Source organism: Xenopus laevis, chromosome 9_10S, assembly GCF_017654675.1.
Source record: "Xenopus laevis strain J_2021 chromosome 9_10S, Xenopus_laevis_v10.1, whole genome shotgun sequence".
NCBI classification, from domain to species: domain Eukaryota; kingdom Metazoa; phylum Chordata; class Amphibia; order Anura; family Pipidae; genus Xenopus; species Xenopus laevis.
Window position 1 is genome coordinate 67593505 of NC_054388.1, and position 19877 is coordinate 67613381.

General features: G+C 39.1%; 1 protein-coding gene across 4 annotated transcripts in view; it reads right to left on the reverse strand.

Annotated features, from left to right (window-relative positions):
* ola1.S (Obg-like ATPase 1 S homeolog) overlaps window positions 1-19877 on the reverse strand; it is a 103396-nt gene that overhangs the window by 77653 nt on the left and 5866 nt on the right. For 3 of the 4 annotated variants that reach the window (XM_018238871.2, XM_018238870.2, XM_018238872.2), the window contains 2 exons: window positions 19377-19520; window positions 17080-17207 (listed from right to left, as the gene is read on the reverse strand). In XM_018238871.2, coding sequence (XP_018094360.1) covers window positions 17080-17207; window positions 19377-19520 — 272 coding nt within the window. The remainder of the gene's footprint in view (window positions 1-17079; window positions 17208-19376; window positions 19521-19877) is intronic. The other variant, XM_041578362.1, reaches the window with a different exon arrangement.

Sequence of the window (19877 nt, forward strand, 5' to 3'; positions counted from 1 at the left end):
TTTGGCCCCTCTGTGTGCTCTCGCCATGATCTTGGACCAGATGGTATAAGGGAGGTCTACATTCAGTTCCTGTTCCCATTGTCTCAAACAGTGTTTTCACATCCTGTTCCCCTTTAATCAGTTTTTTGTAAAATTGGGACACAGGGTGTTTCAAGGTGGGCTGCTGTAACAATGTTTCCCAGTCCGTTGGAGGTCTAATCTTCAGTGGTAGTCCCGTAGCACGGAGATAGCTCGATAGTTGTAGGTAGTTCCAGTGGTTTCTAGGATGACGTCCCCATTGTTCATGAACCCTGCTCAAGGGCACGATAACCCCATTTTCTACAAATTGGTATAATTTAGTGGTTTCATCACCAGTCTTAGCCCATCTATCTAATAATCCCTTTTCGCAGCTGGGCGGAAAACCTGGATTGTTTAACAGTTCCAATTCTGGAGACGGAAATGGAGACATCCCTCTATCATCCCGTAATTGGTTCCAAACCTCCAATGAAGCTCCTATGGTGGGATGTGACCTCGTCTGATCAGGTAAGTCTGTATAGTTTACATTCATAATATTTCTCATGCTACCCTGTATCTCATGCTTCTCTATTTCTTTCCACAGTTTAGTAGTGCTGTCCTGCTTCCATAGCCAGATCCTGTGTAGGTGAGTAGCGAAGTAATATTGTTCCGGGCAGGGGAGGGCTAAACCACCATCAATCTTTTGCCTAGTCAATATGTTATAGTTAATTCTCGAGTGCTTTTTCGCCCAAATGAAAGTTGAAAATACCTTTCTGACATTGCTGAAAAAGGATTTAGGCAGCTTAATCGGTGCCATTTGGAATAAATACAGTAACTTGGGCATCACCATCATCTTCAGGACATTTACTCTTCCCATCCACGAAATAGGCTTGGATTGCCATCTATCCAACATGGAACAAATGTCTATGAGTAGTGGAACGTGGTTCAGCTCAAATATCCTCCCCAACTGAGCAGGTAGATTAATTCCTAAATATTTAATAGCTTGGTCTGCCCACTTAAATGGGAACGATGTACGGATACGTTCCACTCTTGTGGGAGGAAGATTGACATTCAGCACTTCGGATTTAGAATAGTTGATCTTAAAATTGGACACAGACCCAAATTTCGTAAATTCCCGTATTATATTTGGAAGCGATATTTCAGGGTTCGTGACCACCAGCAGCAAGTCGTCGGCAAATGCAGCCGCTTTATGTTCTTGCTTGGCAACAGTAAGACCAGAGATGTTCACATTTTGTCGGATGGCGGTTATCAAGGTCTCCATCACCAAAACAAATAAAATCGGGGACAAGGGGCAGCCCTGTCGTGTTCCATTGGATATGTCAAAAGGAGGGGAGAGAATGCCATTGACCTTTATACGTGCGTACGGCGCGTTATAGAGGGCCATTATCCGAGCCATTGTCAGGGGACCGAAGCCGAATACTCTCAAAGTGGCCTCTAGGAAGTTCCAGTCAACTCGGTCGAATGCTTTCTCGGCATCAGTTGTCAGCAGCAGCGTTGGGGTAGCCGTCTTAGAAGCATAAGAAATCAAGTCTATGATTTTGACCGAGTTGTCCTTTCCTTCTCTCCCTTTCACAAAACCCGTTTGATCAGGATGAATCAGCAACGGGATAATATTCTGAAGCCGATTAACTATTATTTTGGCAAACAGCTTTTGGTCCAGATTGATCAGTGATATCGGCCTGTAACTGCCACACGTCGCCGGATCTTTATTGACCTTGTGGAGAACCGTGATTTGAGCCTCCTGAGCTTGCTTATGGAAATGGTTGTGGGCAGATATGAAGTTAAAATGTTGGTGAAGGATAGGTGCAAGTTGGGTGTGGAACTCTTTATAGAATCCTGCACTGTAGCCATCTGGGCCCGGACTCTTGTTAGAGGGTAGGGCCTTGATCACTTTATTGAGCTCCTCCAAGGTAAGCGGTGTTTCTAGCTGTTTGAACAGCTCCTCAGGCAGCTGTAATTGTCGTAAATAGTTGTCTATCTTCTGTTGCTTAATGTGTATCGGCGTTGCTGGCGGTAAATTGTATAATTCCTGATAAAATTCCTGGAAGCATTTCGCTATATCTGGATAGTTATGATGCAATTTTTGATGTTTATCTTTCATTCGTGCTATGTACGTTCTATGTTTTTGCGCTTTAATTAACTGAGCCAAGATTTTAGAGGATTTATTACCAAATTCATAGTAGTCACGTTTGCATTTTAGATATGCCTGCTCCGTATAAGAATCTAGAAGATGTTGCAATTGAAGCCTCTTGAGTTCCAATTCTGTTTGTACTTGTTTTGCCAAAGATTCCTTATGCCTTTCTTCCAACAGTTTGATTTCCTGAAATAGTAGTTGTGTTTTAGAGTTGTGTTCCTTTTTCAGTCTGGAACTTAAGGCTATGAGGTTGCCTCTGGTAACTACTTTGAGCGTTTCCCACAACGTAGATGGATTCGTTCCTGGCAAATTATTATACAGTATAGTGTCATTAATCAGGTCGCCTATAGTGTCTCTAGCGGTCTTATTTAAGAGAATCCGTTCGTTAAACCTCCACGTAAAGGCTGCTTTCGTAGTATTTGGGATTTCCACCGTGGCGAGATAAGGTGCATGATCAGACAGCAAGATCGGTTCAATTTGTATGTTCTTAACGATATGTAACCATTTTTGATTAATAAACACGTGGTCTATCCTCGTATAGCTATTATGCGAGTTGGAGAAGAAAGTATAATCTCTCTCTTTAGGATTATGGGTCCGCCAAATGTCAATTAGGTTGAGTTTGTTGAGGTGACCCTTAATAGACTTTAGCGCTTTATAGGTAATGGCTGATTTCCGAGAAGAGCAATCCATAAGCGGGTTGAGTGCCACATTAAAATCGCCCCCTACCAGGAGAATACCCTCCGCAAAGTCGGCTAAAATTTGGGTCACCTTTCTAATAAAACCGTGTTGGTTGTTGGTTGGGATATACACCGAGCACAGTGTCATCATAACATTATAGATGGTTGCTTTCAGTATAACATAGTGGCCCTCTGCATCTATCTTCGAATCTAGAAGGGTAAACGGCACGTCTTTATGAATGAGGATCGAAGTTCCCTTCACCTTAGTTTCCGGATGGGTACTAGAAAACACCTTGTCATACCATTTGTTTCTCATTACCGATGCATGGGCAGATTTAATGTGTGTTTCCTGCAAGTAAAGAATTTTCGCATCATGTTTTCTGCAATTACTAAATATCTGCGCCCTTTTCTTGGGATTATTCATCCCGTTGACATTTTGTGACCATAGTGTCAAAGCAATATTACGTCCCATAATGATAAATTTTGGTTAAGGCGACTGGAAATGCGCTCTGTATGACCTGCTTCCCGAGGAAAGGGGGGAGGGGGTAAAACCAAAACATGCATAACACAACATACATTGAAATGTAAGCAAACAAGTATGTACTACTACTAATTCAAATGCTAATGGGTCTGAACCGCCCGCAGGTGCGGTATACCACTGTGGGGGGGTGGTTAGCAAGTGTTAAGGGAGAACAGTCATTGCGTAGTGGCCCACTGACTGTGCAATAAGAAACTTTAATAAACTTTAATGGGGGAAATAGGTGCGCAATCACACATAGTCCATGTGAATGTAAATAATCACAGTCCAGGCAATATATACTCACGACTCTGACCAGTCCTTAATCGGTGTCCTCTTATTGGGCATAGTCTCTTTGTTGTAGAGGCTTCTCGACGATTTCGGGGTTCTTTGAGACAGAGGTACTTTGTGCCAGGCATTGTCGATCTCCATGAACGACTCCTTGGGGCCTTTATCTTTATCGTTCCAGCCGACCAGGACGACTTCTTCTAGTTGAAAAATCCGCAGGAAATCTTTCAAGTCAGCTGGTATGCGCAGAGTCACTTGAGTTCTGTCGTTGTTGGCAGTTAGGCTAAAAGGGTAGCCCCATCTGAACTGTATTCCCTTCGCCTTTAGTTGGTCTGGTAGAGGCTTAAGTTGCTTTCTCTTAATAAGCGTCGTCAGGGACAAGTCCTGTAATAGGATGATGGAAGAATCCTCAAAAGTGAGATTCTTGATCTTCCTCGCCTTCAGCATTATTTCTTCTTTAGTCGGAAAGTCATTTATACAGCACAGTATGTCTCTAGGCGCCTCAGGTGGAGCGTTCCTCGGTTTGTACACTCTGTGTGCTCTATCAATGGGGATTGCTATGTGGGCCTCACGCTCTAGAATGCCATTAAAAATCTGGAGGAGAGTGGGTAATATAGCTTCTTTCTGTACAGATTCAGGTACACCTCTTACCCTAATATTGTTCCTCCGACTCCGATTTTGTAAATCTTCCACTTGTCTATGCAAATCCTCAATTTCTTTTGCCTGTTTGAGTAGTATTGCTCGGTGTAGTTTGTGATTGCTCACCAGTTTCGTTTGGTTCCTTTCCAGCGAGTCAGTCCTGACTCCCACGCTCTCCAGTTCCTGCTTGATACCGTGAAGCTCGGTGCGGATCTCATCAGTCATCGTGTGCAGCATTTCTTTAATATCGCTTTTGGAAGGCAACCTTTTCAGGTAAGTTTGGACATCGATTGAGCTGTCCGCGTCACTGTCCCCGTCCGAGGAATCAGGCGCTTGTGACACTGCGTCATCGGGTTCTTCAGCCATTGCGGGCGCCATCTTGGCTTGAGCTGCCTCGCGGCTTTTCTTGTAAAAAAGTGCCGGAATGTCTTTATGGTGCCCGGAATGTTTCGGGGTCTTACCACTGTCCTTATTTGCCTTATTCCCTTGCGATTTCCCCATAGTCACGCTGTAAGAAGCAGTCAGTGGGCCGATGGAAGAGCGGAGCTCAGCTCTATGCGACCATTCCCTTTCAGCGTTGGCCACGCCCCCCCCCCCCGACATTTGTATTTCTTACCTTGTTTTCCGTTGCATCCGATTTGATGCTGATTTAAGTAAACCAGTAATGGGAGGCCAGTTATTCCAAATCGTTGCCATTGTATAGAGTTAAAGTTGTTTTCTCTAACTGTGGGGAGCATATTAGTGAAGCTACAGGGGGATCAAGTAATGTACAAACAATATGTACCCCTCCTTCTTATAAACGATTCCCTTTGGGCATCTACACATTTTCCAAAGCAAACTGAGCAATAAAAACTAGTACACCGTAACTGCTAATTAGTCTAATTTCAGGGGAGAATAATTGACACTGAAAGCAGTAAATGTTTGATGCCAGGAGTAAGACAAAGAAAAGAAAGTTAGGAAGTAAGGGAAGTTTTTTAGGGCACAAGGAATGAACGGCCCCCATTCTCAGCCAAGGCAGGGCACTGCAGAGACAGAAACAGGAGGCGTGGACAAACACACATTCAAAGCTCTTTAAAAGCAGACCTAGAAACACTATATGCTGCATATATATATATATATATATATATATATTTTATTCCAGTTTTTAAATCCAGCATCCCTGTAGAGTTTTGTGAATAATCTACTTTACCTTTGGTGAATTTGCCTTGTTAGGGAATGCAGACTACCTGCTAAATGTACTCGGAGAGTACTTCAACTCTAAGCTATTGTTAACATTTTAAAAGCCCAACAGCGATTCTTTAAAAGCTTCTTGGAGGGGGACATTTGCATAAAAAAAGGCAATTTCATGCCATTAATACAGTAAATAGCTGAAAACAAAATGTTTCAGTTTAAAATTAGCCTAAAATGTGAACTATGGTAGTAGGTTATCTCAGTCAGATCCAGATTTACACCATTAGGTATCTAAAATGTTGCTGTTAAGCACCATAGGAAGGAACCTCAGGATCACAAATATCAGATTCAGAAAGTGGAATAATTAATAACAAGGACAGATATAATAATCCATCTAACAAAAAGAATGTCCTAGCATTGTAAATCCTAAAAACCAATAAGATAATAGTCGTATTGACAGAATGTTGTGAATCTAATAAAGCAAATATCCGATTGGTTTCTATGACTGAAAGCACTAATGCACCTAAGGACACAGAAGTGTTTTTATGGTGTAGTTTATACTTCTAAATTACTCTGTTTACTCTGCAAATAATCCATTGTACCATATATATATATTTTTATTCCTGAACCAACAAGTGTCTTTGGTTTGTAGGTAGCCATCTTAGGAAATTTTGCCCGGTCATGGCTACGGCTGGTTTCAACTAAGGTGGCCATAGATTATAGAGTTACGATCTTTCCTGTGACCAATGATCATTCGTTTTCAAGACACACGTTAATCATCAGATATATAGGTAGAAACAATTGAATTGTACCACTGTTGATTCAGCAATAACATCAAATAATCAAAATGTTGAGACCTGCCCAATCAATAAACCAACCAATAGTCAAGTCTTCTGTCGGCCAGCTCATTTCCCACCATACCTGCACTGAACATCATACAATATTATCTGTGTCTATTGCCACCTTTACTCAGTGTAACTGAAGGAGTCACAGTGGGACATGGATTTTTACTATTGAGTGCTGCACTTAGAAAGCTATTGTCTGGTTATCTTCCCATTATTCTGTTCATAGGCAGTGGGGGAAAAGGAAGGGGAGTGATAACATTCCAACTTGCTGTGCAACAGTAAAGAGTGACTGAAGTTTATAAGATCACAAGTCAGATTTCAAAATTAAATATAAAAAAAATATGTTTGCTCTTTTGAGAAACAGATTTCCATGCAGAAGTACTGTAGCAGCACTAATAATATGCAACAACACATTTTCCCAGAATCCCAGAGGGGATTTAAAGCCTGCCCAATAAGATGCATCCATCGACAGCTTTCAGCAACCCATGTATGGCCTCACACTTAAAGAGCAAGCTTGTTAAACAAGTGGATCTTTCTCCGATATATTCACTTCAAGCTGGGCGATATCGGGCTGACTCCACTAGCAAAACCATCTATCTACATTTTCGACACAACTGAACAGTAGTAAAATGGGTTAAATTGGTAAAATGGGTAATGCCAAAGTTTAGGCGGGCCCTAAATGATCTCTTGCAGTGGGGCCCAATAACAACTACACTGAACTCAAAGCTCTCAATTACTTTAAAAACACATACATTCTGAACTGAGCTTTCACACAGCAAAGGATACCTTGACTCTAATCCAGTGAAGTTGGTGTATGAGGTGTGGGTCAATAATCAAAAGATAGTGAAACAAGAATTTAAACTTTTGGCTACATCTAAAACTCAGCTAAGGCTAATAAAGTGCATTGTGTCACCATCCTGTAAGCTAGAGATCACACAGAAGGGCAAAAAATACTGTTCCATATATAATAACAGCAATCTTGCTGACTCTGCTGGTACAATCCTGGGTCAGGTGAAGGTTGCTCAAAAATACACACTACAGCATTTTCAAGTGATGATCACCAACTAGCAATGGCACTAGCATGGTCAGTGTGGCTACCATTATTGTCCAGTGCTTTCTGCTCACAACCTATAAATCTGGATAATGGCAAAACTTGATTTGTGCCATTAAAGTTAGAAGAAGAAGACAAAGAATCAAAGAACAAAGTGATTGAGTAATGAAAAGGAAATGCATTCGAAATGATTCCCACATTAAATAGATACAGTAAAAAACATTATGAACATTGCACCTGCATTTAAGGCTCTGCTAAAACTGTACACACAATTACATCCTTCTGTTGAATGCAAAAAAAATGTTAAAGAGCAGCTACCAGACTCTTACGATCAGTAAACAAATATTCTCAGAAAGGGTTGGGGGGGGGAGAAAACAGCCATCACTATTTAGTGGTTGCAATCTAGTTTATTCTAGCATGTAATACTTTAATTGTATAAAACAAAGCTACTGTCACAGACACAAAAGAATTTATTGCAAAGCAAATCTTAGAAGTAATTTTTGTGCTGCCACCCATGCCTGATGAGTGATGAGCAATCTTTCCCAATTTATATACAAGCACATTACAAGCAACAGGTGGCTTGGAAATTTGAAAAAAAAAACAAAACAAAAGAAATGTTATTCCTTCATTTTCTTGCAAAATTATAATAGGAGAGATAGTAGAGGAGTAAAGGAAAATCCAGCCTTTTCTTTAAGAATATTTATTAAATAAAGAAGGGTTGTAGGACCGCATCAACTATTCAAAAATTCAAACTTGCCCAATTGTTTTCTGTTTGATTTTTGGCCTGGTATCGATCAGGGAAACCCATCGGAAGCCCCAACACACGGGCAGATAAGCTGCTGAAATGGTCTAAAGGACAGATATCTGACGCTTAAAGTTATCTTTTTTATTCTGATATTTTTGTTTTACTTAATAAGCCAATATGCAGAGAAAGGGAAAATGTATTATTAAATGACAAACAGAAAAAGAGAAACTTATAGCATCACTGTATACTTTCATAGATGAGCACTGTACACAAGAAGGAAAACATATCCTATACATCGTTGTAGAGTCCCTTTCAAGCATATCTGCATTATAAAGTGAATGGGAGCTACTATATTACTTGCCAGACAGAGATAGATCTGAACACTCAACAGTCAGCAGCACAATTTATATACAAGTACGTACAAGCCAAAGAACTGTGTGTGTGAGTTAGCATACCAATACGGCTGCATGCATATCTGCCAGTCATACTCACAACCAGCATGGAACTGAAATGTCAGGAAGAAGAAGACCCAACCAGATTCACAGGAATATCAACTAGTGATGCACCGAATACAGGATTTGGTTTGGGATTCGGCCTTTTTCAGCAGGATTCGGATTCGGCCGAATCCTTCTGCCTGGCCGAACCAAATCCGAATCCTAATTTGCATATGCACAATCTTTCACGAAGGATTCGGGGGTTCAGCCGAATCCAAAATAGTGGATTCAGTGCATCCCTAATATCAACCCAACGGAATCACCACCAAGCCTGAAACCCTAGCCTGCAATGTGGACCTTCTATAGGTGCTTAACCAGCAGCAGGACTCTGAGAAACAGAGTATGTGTATGGAGCCCCTCGTTGTGATGAGATATTTGGCCCTCAGTCCAAATGACTGGATCGGTCTGATACTGCCAAAATCAAGACAAGCATATTGAGGAATGATCAGTTTGTGTGGTGCCAGACCAAACAAGCAGATCTTTAAAATGTATGGCCAGCTTTAGGCTTTGCTCAGTAAAGTTTTTCCCTTGGCTTGTCCTCTTTTTGGAATTAAAAAAAATATATCGGCCCAGTGTTTTTTGTTTTTTTTTAAAAGGGAACTATAACTTCAGAATACTGAAATAATTAGTTTTATAAATACAATAAATTAAAAATCAAGTTTATCTTCACTTCTTCATTTCTCTCTCAGCATCTGTTTCTCTTCATCATTCTCTCTTCAGGCAGGAGTTGGGTGTCAGATATTTATTGACAGTAAGTCTGTGCTAAGGACACCGGGGAAAGTCAGCTAAAATAACTGGAGGTACATATCATACTGGCATACCCCAGAGAACCAGGTTTGCCTTGCCCTTTTTAATGAATGGCAAGCTTATTAGTATGAATGTTTCCCTTTAATTAATATATGCTGTATGAGTGGCTCTTTAACTTGCTGGCTGGCGTACTTGTCCCCTGAATTTTCCTTAGACATTGCATCTGAGTCAGTAGTGCCACACCATTTGACAGGGTTGAATAGCTCCATTTGCCAGCCATTATTGGCACAACTCCTCGACAGCCAGGCTTTAAGATGTGCTTTAATTTTGTGAAACTGCACAAATGTGTTACAGACAACAATCCTTTAAGCTTTGTCCAGCACCTATTGAGATTTCCATGTGATTTCAAAGCAATTGACTCTGGTTCCTCACAAAGTAATAAGCCGAGAAAGGATAAAAAAAAGAAAAAAAGAAAGAAAAACCTTAAATTACAGGTTAAAAATAATATTCCCATTGACACAATTTGGGAATAATTCATGATGCTTTGAATAACATTTCTGACAAATGCATTGAAGATTGAAATGATCTCCGATTTCTCTGTATCCGCCAGAAGGAACATTTCCAAGTATAATATTGACCACAGAGACCGAACTGAAATTATCCCTCTGTAAATACATTTTTCATCACCTGCCCTAAAAGGCAAATGGGCCGAGTCATTTCAATTTGGGATGCTACAAAAGCAATTTACATGGCAAAAAGGAAAAGTTGTCAAATCATGTTCAGCCATTTTATCCTTGCAGACATTGCTCTGGATTTCACACTTCCCGGCACCTTGTTTTCTATAGGGAATGGACTTGAGGATGACTTTTCTGTATTAATAAACAGCCATGGGAATGGAGATTGAGCCTCACATTTATTATACATTACCCGAATCTTAGGGAGGGGATGGTAGAAAGTTTATAAATGCTGCCAGGCCTGGGCTCCCAAAAAGAAGGATTCCAAAAGGCAAATGCTTCATGCTGCTAAATGAATGGTCTTTAAATAGGGTAATTACTTCCCTGTAATAGTGTAAAGTGTACAAAGCTCTTGACAAAAGCACACATGGGCAGTGTGGGATGCACTTGTGGATCACCATATAGTGATGAATGGGATGGCACAACAGATAAAAGGCCCAGTGCAGAATGGGCTTGCCAAGTTCATTTGAGACAAAGGAGGAAATACAAGGCATTTGCAGTATGGTTCTTAATAAAACTGTTTTCAGGATAAGCAATTAAGAAGCTATTTTTCAAATCGTACTATCACTTTACAAAATTACAATAGCCAGTTTAGCAACTGAATATTATTTTCCTGTTTAAAGGAAAAAAAGCATAAAGTTTTTGTATCAAAATTATAAAAGCATAAAGTTTTTGTATCAAAATTATATATTTAACATCTCACACAATAAAATATATTTGGGATTGTACCTGCTAGTTAGAGAGAGAGAGAGAGTGCGCGCGAGAGGGGGGGGGGTTCCACTGGTCTTCTTTTGTAAGGCTGCTATAAATATCTAGTAGTATTCCAAAAATTTGGATTATTTGGATAAAATTAGAGACTTTCCGTAATTCAGAGCATTCTGGATAATGGGTATCCGGATAAGGGATCCTATACCCGTGCATTCCTATTGAATAGATCTGGCTGTAGGAGTAGCAGTATGGCAGGATTAAACGTCACTCTTCAGTGTGTGTCAAAGCAAGCTACTATGTGCTCTGGTACATATCCTCTCCATTCAAATGGCTATTGACTGAATACATTTTCTGGAATACTTGTCCCTGTAATGCCATTGCATGCTGGGTATGCACATATTAGACAACAGCACTCAGAAGAGAGGGAAACAAGTAGAAGCTGCAGAATCCAATATGCTCCAGAGTGGCTCTATTTCACATCAGTCTCTATTCCGGGAGGAAATTGGCAATGGTCAAGTGGTATGTGACAGACAGTACATGTCGACTTTCCCTCTCCAGATATTATTGTGTACTAGATTGTCCTTGTAGAGTAGTTGAGTCTTCAACACTCTGGTTTGTGGCCTACAAGGTCAAATGACTCAATTTAGAAAGTCCCTGCTGAGAAAACTTAAACAAGTTTGATCTTTAAACTGTTATTTCCCCAAATGGTGGCTGCCCTTCACAAGATACCTTGCTTCTGCTGTTTAAAGCCTAGTTGCAATCATATGTTATCATGTATATTTTCTGAAGCAACTGCAATGGAAAGCTTCATACGGGCAACCAAATAATGTCACCCTGGAAATTAACCGATGAGTACATCTTCCTTAAAGGACAAGGAAAGGCAAAAAAAATAAAATCCCATTTTTACTTTCTTTAATGAAAAAGAAACCTATCTCCAATATACTTTGATTAAAAAATGTGTACCGTTTTTATAAGAAACCTGACTGTATGCAGTGAAATTCCCGCTTCATTTACTGCTGTGGATAGGAATTGTCAGATGGTCACTAACTGCTCTGCAGGGAAACAATCATACTTATGAACAGCAGGGGGAGCTCCCGCCTTACTTCCCAGCTATGCAGAATTCAAGCAGATTTATTTCCCTGTAGAGCAGTTAGCGACTGTGTAGAGATTTGTATTGGATTTACATCCCATTTACGGTTTCCAACTACAGCTGGAAGGACAAAGATCATGGAGCCAGATTTTAACAAATAGACTGGGATTCAATTTGGAGGATACTTTGCTGCAGCCACTGGTTATGGAGAGTTAGAGAAAGTTTGTATAAAAGGACATGTAAACCCTATAAACCATTACCATGTTTTTAGGTTGGGCACATATTCCCCACACAAAATGCATCATTGTCTCTGTATTGGGCCAGGTAGTATCTGTATCCCCGTTAGCCTGCACTGTAGTGTTTTCCTGAATCCAAGATGTGCTTCAACCAGGCGGTCATTTTCGGCGACATCATCATTTATATTTGCATATCCAGCCACGCCTGATGACCTAGCTCAGAAGTTTTGTTATGTAACTTCATTAGCAAGTATGTGTAATCCTACTCACTCCTACATGTAATCCCACTCACTCATATGCATAATCCCACTCATACCTGTAATCCCACACATGTGTACATGTAATCCCACTCGCTCATATGCATAAACCCACTCATACTCATAAGTATGCATAATCATATGCACAATCCCACTCATACATGTAATCCCACTCACTCATACATGTATGAGTGGGATTATGCATGTGAATGAGTGGGATTATGCATGTGAATGAGTGGGATTATGCATGTGAATGAGTGGGATTATGCATGTGAATGAGTGGGATTATGCATATAAGAGATCTGGATTATGCATGAGTGAGCTGGATTATGCATGAGTGAGCTGGATTATGCATGAGTGAGCGGGATTATGCTTGAGTGAGTGGGATTATGCTGTAGTGAGTGGGATTATGCTTGAGTGAGTGGGATTATGCCTGAGTGAGTTGTATGCACGAATGAGCGGGATTATGCACGAGTGAGCGGGATTATGCACGAGTGAGTGGGATCATACAACCTGTTAACCTTTTAACAACCAGAGTGGCAGTTATCTAAAGATTTCAAAGAGGCCGTTCACCGATTACATTTTTATGGGGGGGGGTTTACATGTCCTTTAAATAATACAAAAACTATTTAAATCCACATTAAATTACATGACAACACAGGACCCAGTGCAGTCTGTATATTCTAATTATTAATCAGTCTTGCTTTATTGGCTTCTGGCAGATATTATGTGACTTGTGCTGTTTTGTTAATTTATGACGATCCCTAAGCAGCCCAGACCACACTGAGCATGTGCACAGTCTTGTCTTGCAAAAATGTTTAACAAAGTTACAAGACGACAGCCCCTGTGGCCAACTTTGAAAGCATAAATCATTTGTTTGATTAGGCTTTGTGGTGCAGTAAGTTCATGCTTATGTTTAGTATACAAAATACAGCATTTCTAGCCTTATTCTATTTTAGACTTTCCTTGTTCTTTAAGTTCTAAAATAGATACTATGTTAATGACTATTGTAATTAAACTACTTGGTATGTCCTCTTATTCTATTAAGCCGCTGGACATATAAAGGAAGAGTAGCACTGAAAAATGGAAGCTTTTTAAAGTAATTAACATATAATATACTGTTAGCATGCACTAGTAAAAGCTGTGTATTTGCTTCAAAAAGACTACTATAGTTTATATAAATAAGGTAATGTTTAGGGTAGTGGCAGACGAGATTAGTTGCCCAGCCACTAATCTCCCTAAATGCCTTCCCGCTGGCAAGAATATGAATTGCTGACGGGATGGCATTCATTTCCGAAGTTGCCAAGTTGACTCACAAGGAAACTTAGGGTGACTTCGGAAATCCGAAGCAATATGCATGCCATCCCACCAGCGATTCATATTCTTGCTGGGAGGAAGGCATTTCAGGGAGATTAGTCGCCCGCAGTAGAGATTTGTCACTGGGCGACTAATCTCCCCTTCAGCCACTACCCTTAGCCATGGGGGCAGTCATTCAAGATAGAAAAAAAAGGCACAGTTTACATAGCACATGACAGATAACAGATTAACCTATGTCCCAAACAATGATGTTTTATCTGTTATGTAAGCTGTGCCTTCTCTCTTTTTTTTTCAGTTTGAATGGCTGCACAGCCCCATGTCTACACAGCAGCTTGATTGTATAAATTATAATTACTTTAAAACACTTTCAGTTTTTGGTGTTACGGTTCCTTTGAATTCTCATCGTACTAAGCAGATTTAAGGATGTTGCCCCTGGAGCAGGCAAAATTATGATTTTCAAACCACACCTCAATAGATAATAACTGTAATATTAACTAATGTCAGGCAACTTTGGCAAAGAGCCACCACTGACTCTGATTACATCTGCAAATAAAGACTTTCTAAACCTTATCAAGTATGTGCCATTTCATAACAGGGTGAATATTAGTGATATGCAAGTCATCCTAAAATCCATGTTCCAGATGCATTTGGGCCGATATCCACACATGGTTTGCAGGACTTCTAATATCCAAATATTTTGCAATAGGCGGTAAATTATTGCCTATATTTATATATTCTTACTTGCAGAGACATCAACCAATACCGTGAAGGTGATAATTATCCATTTTGGAGACCTTATTTCATGTTACCGTGCAGAGTGAAATGTATGTTAAACTTGAAAAACCCAGGACTGTATCATAATCACCTTCATGACATGGGGTTAGCCGTGTACATAACTAGCACTATATAAATAAAAATATACATACATGTCTGTGTAGCTGTAGTGCAAATCCTTAGAAAGCAATTGACAATGGTGTAAAGGCTTAAACCAGAGGCATCAAAGCTGAACATTTTCAAACATTACATCAAACAAATAAGAATTTTCTGCAAAGGCTTTGTATTTTCTATTTACTATCGAGTTTTCAGTTAATGTCTCCCCACTCCTGTCTCCCAGTAGCAGCTCAGTAAGCCAGACTGACTTTCTAAAACATTACTTTGATACCATTAGTTCAGTCAAGTGATGGACACTTGAACTAGAAGCTCACAATCTACCCTTTGGTCACCGTTGGTATACAGAGACCTGAAAAGCTGCCCAGTTATATTCTGTTTTATAAATAAGGTTCTGTCTATGCCAGTTTAATAATAACAACATGAAAAAAAGGAAAACTCAAACAAAGTGCGCACCATTCAATATCTGACAATATGGCAGTTAGTTAAGTTTAAAACAAATTACACCACGGGGGAACAAGCAAGTTGCTCATTCCAAGTACAACTGTGAGAGATCCTATTCTGAAATGCTCTCTGTAAATTGTTTAAACATGTTTTGCAAACTGGATAACACAGTAATCTTTAATACACTTGGCACATTATATAAATGCAATCTCATCTCAATATGCTGATAGAAAAACAAATTCAAATAGCAGTATTCTTAATATAAAGGCTTTCATAAAGTAAGATACTATATTACTGTGAAGGAGCCGCCACTGCATGTCAGCTCCTAGGGAGAAAATAAGATGTAAAGCAAGCAACAATCATTTCATAACTGCCACCACAGTAAATCTCTTCTCTATAAACTAAATAAAGATAACACTGAAATGATTTCAAAGGCGTAAAGGGAAATGTGATACTGGATTATAGTGTAAAACAGTGCAATATTGCTGTACAATCCTACAAACTTGAATGCAAATCTGATAAATATATGCAGGGGGGAAATAAGAATATATGCCTTGTTCTCTAACTTCCATCAGTTGATGCATTTGTACTGCAATAGAATTAGCAATAGTTCTTATGTATCACCAGTTTGTATACTGCCTTATGATTATAACAGAAACCTAAACAATAAGGCCTACTGTGCTCAGAGTAGCAAATCCCTAAAACTAGTAACACAAAGCATTACAGCCCACCTTGTACAGGGCTGCTCAAGATTTCTACTGTTCTACTTAGTATTTTTCATAATCAATAAGCCCAATAACATCTAGCTGCTCCCATTGAATAATTATGAAATCCCACAGCAATATAGCATATGTTTCTGTGAAATTACTCTATAAAGAAAAAAATAGGATTATTATGTAGGTGTGACATCATAAGTAGTTATTTATAACATTTAAGTGCACTTCCGGCTAAGCCATCTTGGTTTAGAACAAGGTGTTAGAACCTTAGAAGATGATGTACAAATGCATAAAGCAGGAAAAGGTTACAAAAGCATTTCTACAGACCCCCGGAGTTTAAAAAATCCAAAGTATGACAAACAGTCTTCAAAGTGAGAATATTCTGTGTTGTTACTGCAAAGATAATTGCAAGAGAGAAGAGTACAATGCTAAACAGAAAAAAAGAACCCTAGGATAACAGTAAATTAACTTGCTAAAGTCTTTTTTTTTTTTTTATGCGCCCAACATAGCAAAACAATAAATAAGAGTAGTATTAATGGACGGACACCAATTTGATGTTCCAAAAAGCTTCTGATAAGACAGAAGTTGAACCCTGTGCCAGAAAAATTCTACATGATATTCGGACATAAATAGCAGTGAAAACCCAACACAAAAACCTGATTTAAACTACAAAGCATGGTGGAGAGCACATTGTGGTTGGGGGTGGCTTTGCTGACTCTGTGCCTGGACAACTTGATATTATATAGAGTCCAATGAATGTAAAATTGTATCAGTACACTTTAAAAGAGAAAGTTGGGTGAGCTCAATACATGAGATTAAATCAACTGAAAGGCTTACACAGAAGAACATTTGTGTTCTTGAATAGCCAAGTCAGAGTCCAGATTTCAGCCAAACTGAGAGGATGTTGCTGTATGACCTGAACTGAACTGACCAAGGGAGGAATCCCAGAAGTACCTAACTGAAATCTATCTTAATCACTGTGCAGCTCTGCACAAATTCCACTTTTAAGACTCGCTAGGCCTTGACAAATGTACTTGTTTGATTCCTTAGAAGGGTAAGCTTTTTTTCCCAAATGGCAGATACAACACACACATGAAGGAGGAGGTTTCAAACAAGAGAGCAGTACAAATTTCTAGGGAACTGATAGTCTGTCCATATTTGTGGGCGGGTGTAGGTGCTGCAGGAGGCAAGGTTTATATAGCTGAAATCGCACTGCATATTGGAATGGAAATTAACTCTCTCCCGCTGTAGTGAGTGTGTCTTAACACATGAAAAAAAACATTGATGCTATGAGCATGACAATTCAAGCTGGATGCTATAATTACAGAATATCAGAGGTCTGCAATAGGTAAAAAAATGTTACATACGCATCACGTGAAAAATTCCATCACATGCACGAATATGTGACAAGAACGCATTGCCCAAGCCTTGTCCTGCACTTGCTCCTTTCACGAGGCCTGCTATATCCAGCACGTTGAGAAAGGCTGGAACTTTGCTTTAAAAAGAGAACAGAAAGAAAAAAACTATTAAAATGAATGTACTCTATTTCTATTTGAAGTAATTTTTGAATTCAGAAGAACATACATGGCATTGGTTAATTTGTCACCAGTTAACTATTTATCTCTGTATTTGCATTTATTTATTATATTAATTTAATTATTCAGTGGAGAAAAGACACAAAGAAACAACATGAAGGAGCTTACAGTCAATTTGCAATGGTCTTATAAAGGATTCCCCATTTTTATGTGTTACTATCAGATATGCTAGTGTTTTGAGTTTTCTACACCTTTACTGTTGGGCATACATGCCTAAATTTGGTTAAGAAAGTTGGCCAATATCCCTGTATTGCCAGACCTTTTTGGGGTATACTGTATGTAAACTCTGGTGGGAGGGAGAGGAAGGTCAGATTTAACAGGCTAACCAAACAAACAGACCCTTGCTATGTGGCTATCCTGGTGATCAGTTGGATATCATGCCAGTATAAGGGCTATATGGACACAATCTGGTCAGATTCCTTGAAGGCTGATGAATTGCTACCTTAATCTCAGCTATGCAGTCAGTGATACTGTACATTGGTAACCGTATGAAAAATCCAATAAAATAAATCTCAAGTTTGTTAAAATTTTCAAAAATTGCTACTTATGCAATTCCTTTAAAAATCATTCCTCGAAATTGCTTTTATGTCAAAATTATTTTCCCAAGGAAGAGTTTCCAGTACAGAAAGGTATGGCACATGTAGAAGATTTTTGCATCAGATGCAGACATCCTTGGTCTGTCACTAATCTCACAAATACACCTCAATTATATTTCCTAGCATTTTCTCCTAGTGTGTCTCAAAGAGAGGATATAGTCAATAAGACAAACTATTCCACATTCACTTGCACATACAGATACGTTTACCAATGAAGTTAAAGGGGACCTGTCACCAAAAAAAAATTATCACATTAATCGAGCAAGATAAACTTTAATTACAAGTATTTGAATCTTGTTTCCTTTGGTCTGGGAATTCATAATTATAGCAAGAAGGCAGGAGTCATATTGTGGACACTATTATTAAGGCAAGCCTTGCATCATCTCAAAATAATCTCAAAATCTTGTTTGTGCATCAGAATGGGGGGCCTGATGTGCATTCCAATGCACTGGTTACACAATGAAATGGTAAAGAGAGCGGGGGAATGTGTGGAGAGCAGTGACATCTAGGAAGTGCTGAATGGAAAGTGAAAGCAATTGCCTGCCCCGCCTCTATGCCTAGGCATAGAGGAGGGGCAGGCAATATTTGATTGACAGCTGAGATTTTTAACCAAGTTTACAATAGCTATGAATACATTTATAAAAAAAGGATTTGGATTTCATGTTTAATTTGAAAAGGAATTTTATTATACAGATTTTTATGTCTGGGTGACAGGTCCACTTTAATGAATTCTGCATATTCTAGGTTGGCATTATATTCTTAGCATTTTGTTCACTTTCAGTATCACTGAATTTACACAGGTATTTATATCGATTCATACTGTATTAACAGTTTATTTATACATGGGGCACAGAACAATGACTAAGCTGCAGAAGTAATGCAGGTTCGAAATAAGTGATGTTTAAAGGAGAACTAAAGCTTAACTAAAGAAGAAGGCAGGAAATGTTGTACATTATGTTTTGGGCTTCTGTACCAACCCAGGGCAACCACAGGTATTAAGGAGTAAAGTTGTGTGCCTCCAAAGAAGCCCCAGATTCACTTCACATGATCTGTGCTGCCGTCACTTACTGAGCTTAGGGACCAACTCAAAATATACAGTACATGTAGAATACAAATGTCACAATTTAAGGCTGATTAGTAATTAATACAAATAATTACTACATGGCAGCACAGAAGCCAGTGCAACTAGCATGGATTTAATAATCAGCCCTGTAGCATCAGGTTATATTATAGGCCAACCTCATTTTCTGCTTGATAATGTGTCGGAGACACTTTCCAAGATGGTGACCCCCTGTGACAAGTTTGAAGTCCTGGATTATTGCAGCTATTCACAAGCTGAAACTTTAGGCTGGTGCAATAAGTTCAGTATCTAAAATATGGCATTTTTAGCCATATTCATTGTTAGGGTTTAGTTCTCCTTTAATGTACAAACTGGCAAATAAAAAAAAGCTATGTTACCAAATAATTCCATACCTTGCGGGTGTATGGTACTGACAGAGGAATTCAAATCTGTCATCTGGAACAGGTACTCTGCTTTCATTTGGATCAATGGTACAGAATGGAAACTTTTCTGCTGCTGCCTGGCTTTTCGTCAACACATTAAAGAAAGTTGATTTCCTGACAAAGGGAGAAAAAACATGTGGGAATTATTTTTACAAGCTTGCGTCGCAATACAATATAACATTCTCTTATTAAAAAGGATTAACTTCAAACAACAAACCTCACTCCCAAAAAAAATACAAAGGAAAACTTTTAAAAAAAAAGTTATTTCTTGCAAATTTCCTGCACATCTGAAGAAAAATAAATGAATAAATAAAAGCAGCAGTTACCTATTTTAGCATATATCGGACTAACTACACACTGCACATTGTTTCCAGGTGTAAATAAAATACTTTTTCCATGATTGTGTCCCTTTAATTGCAGGGTGAATTTCCCCTTATGGTGCACATAGTCCAACAAAAATGATGACGATAC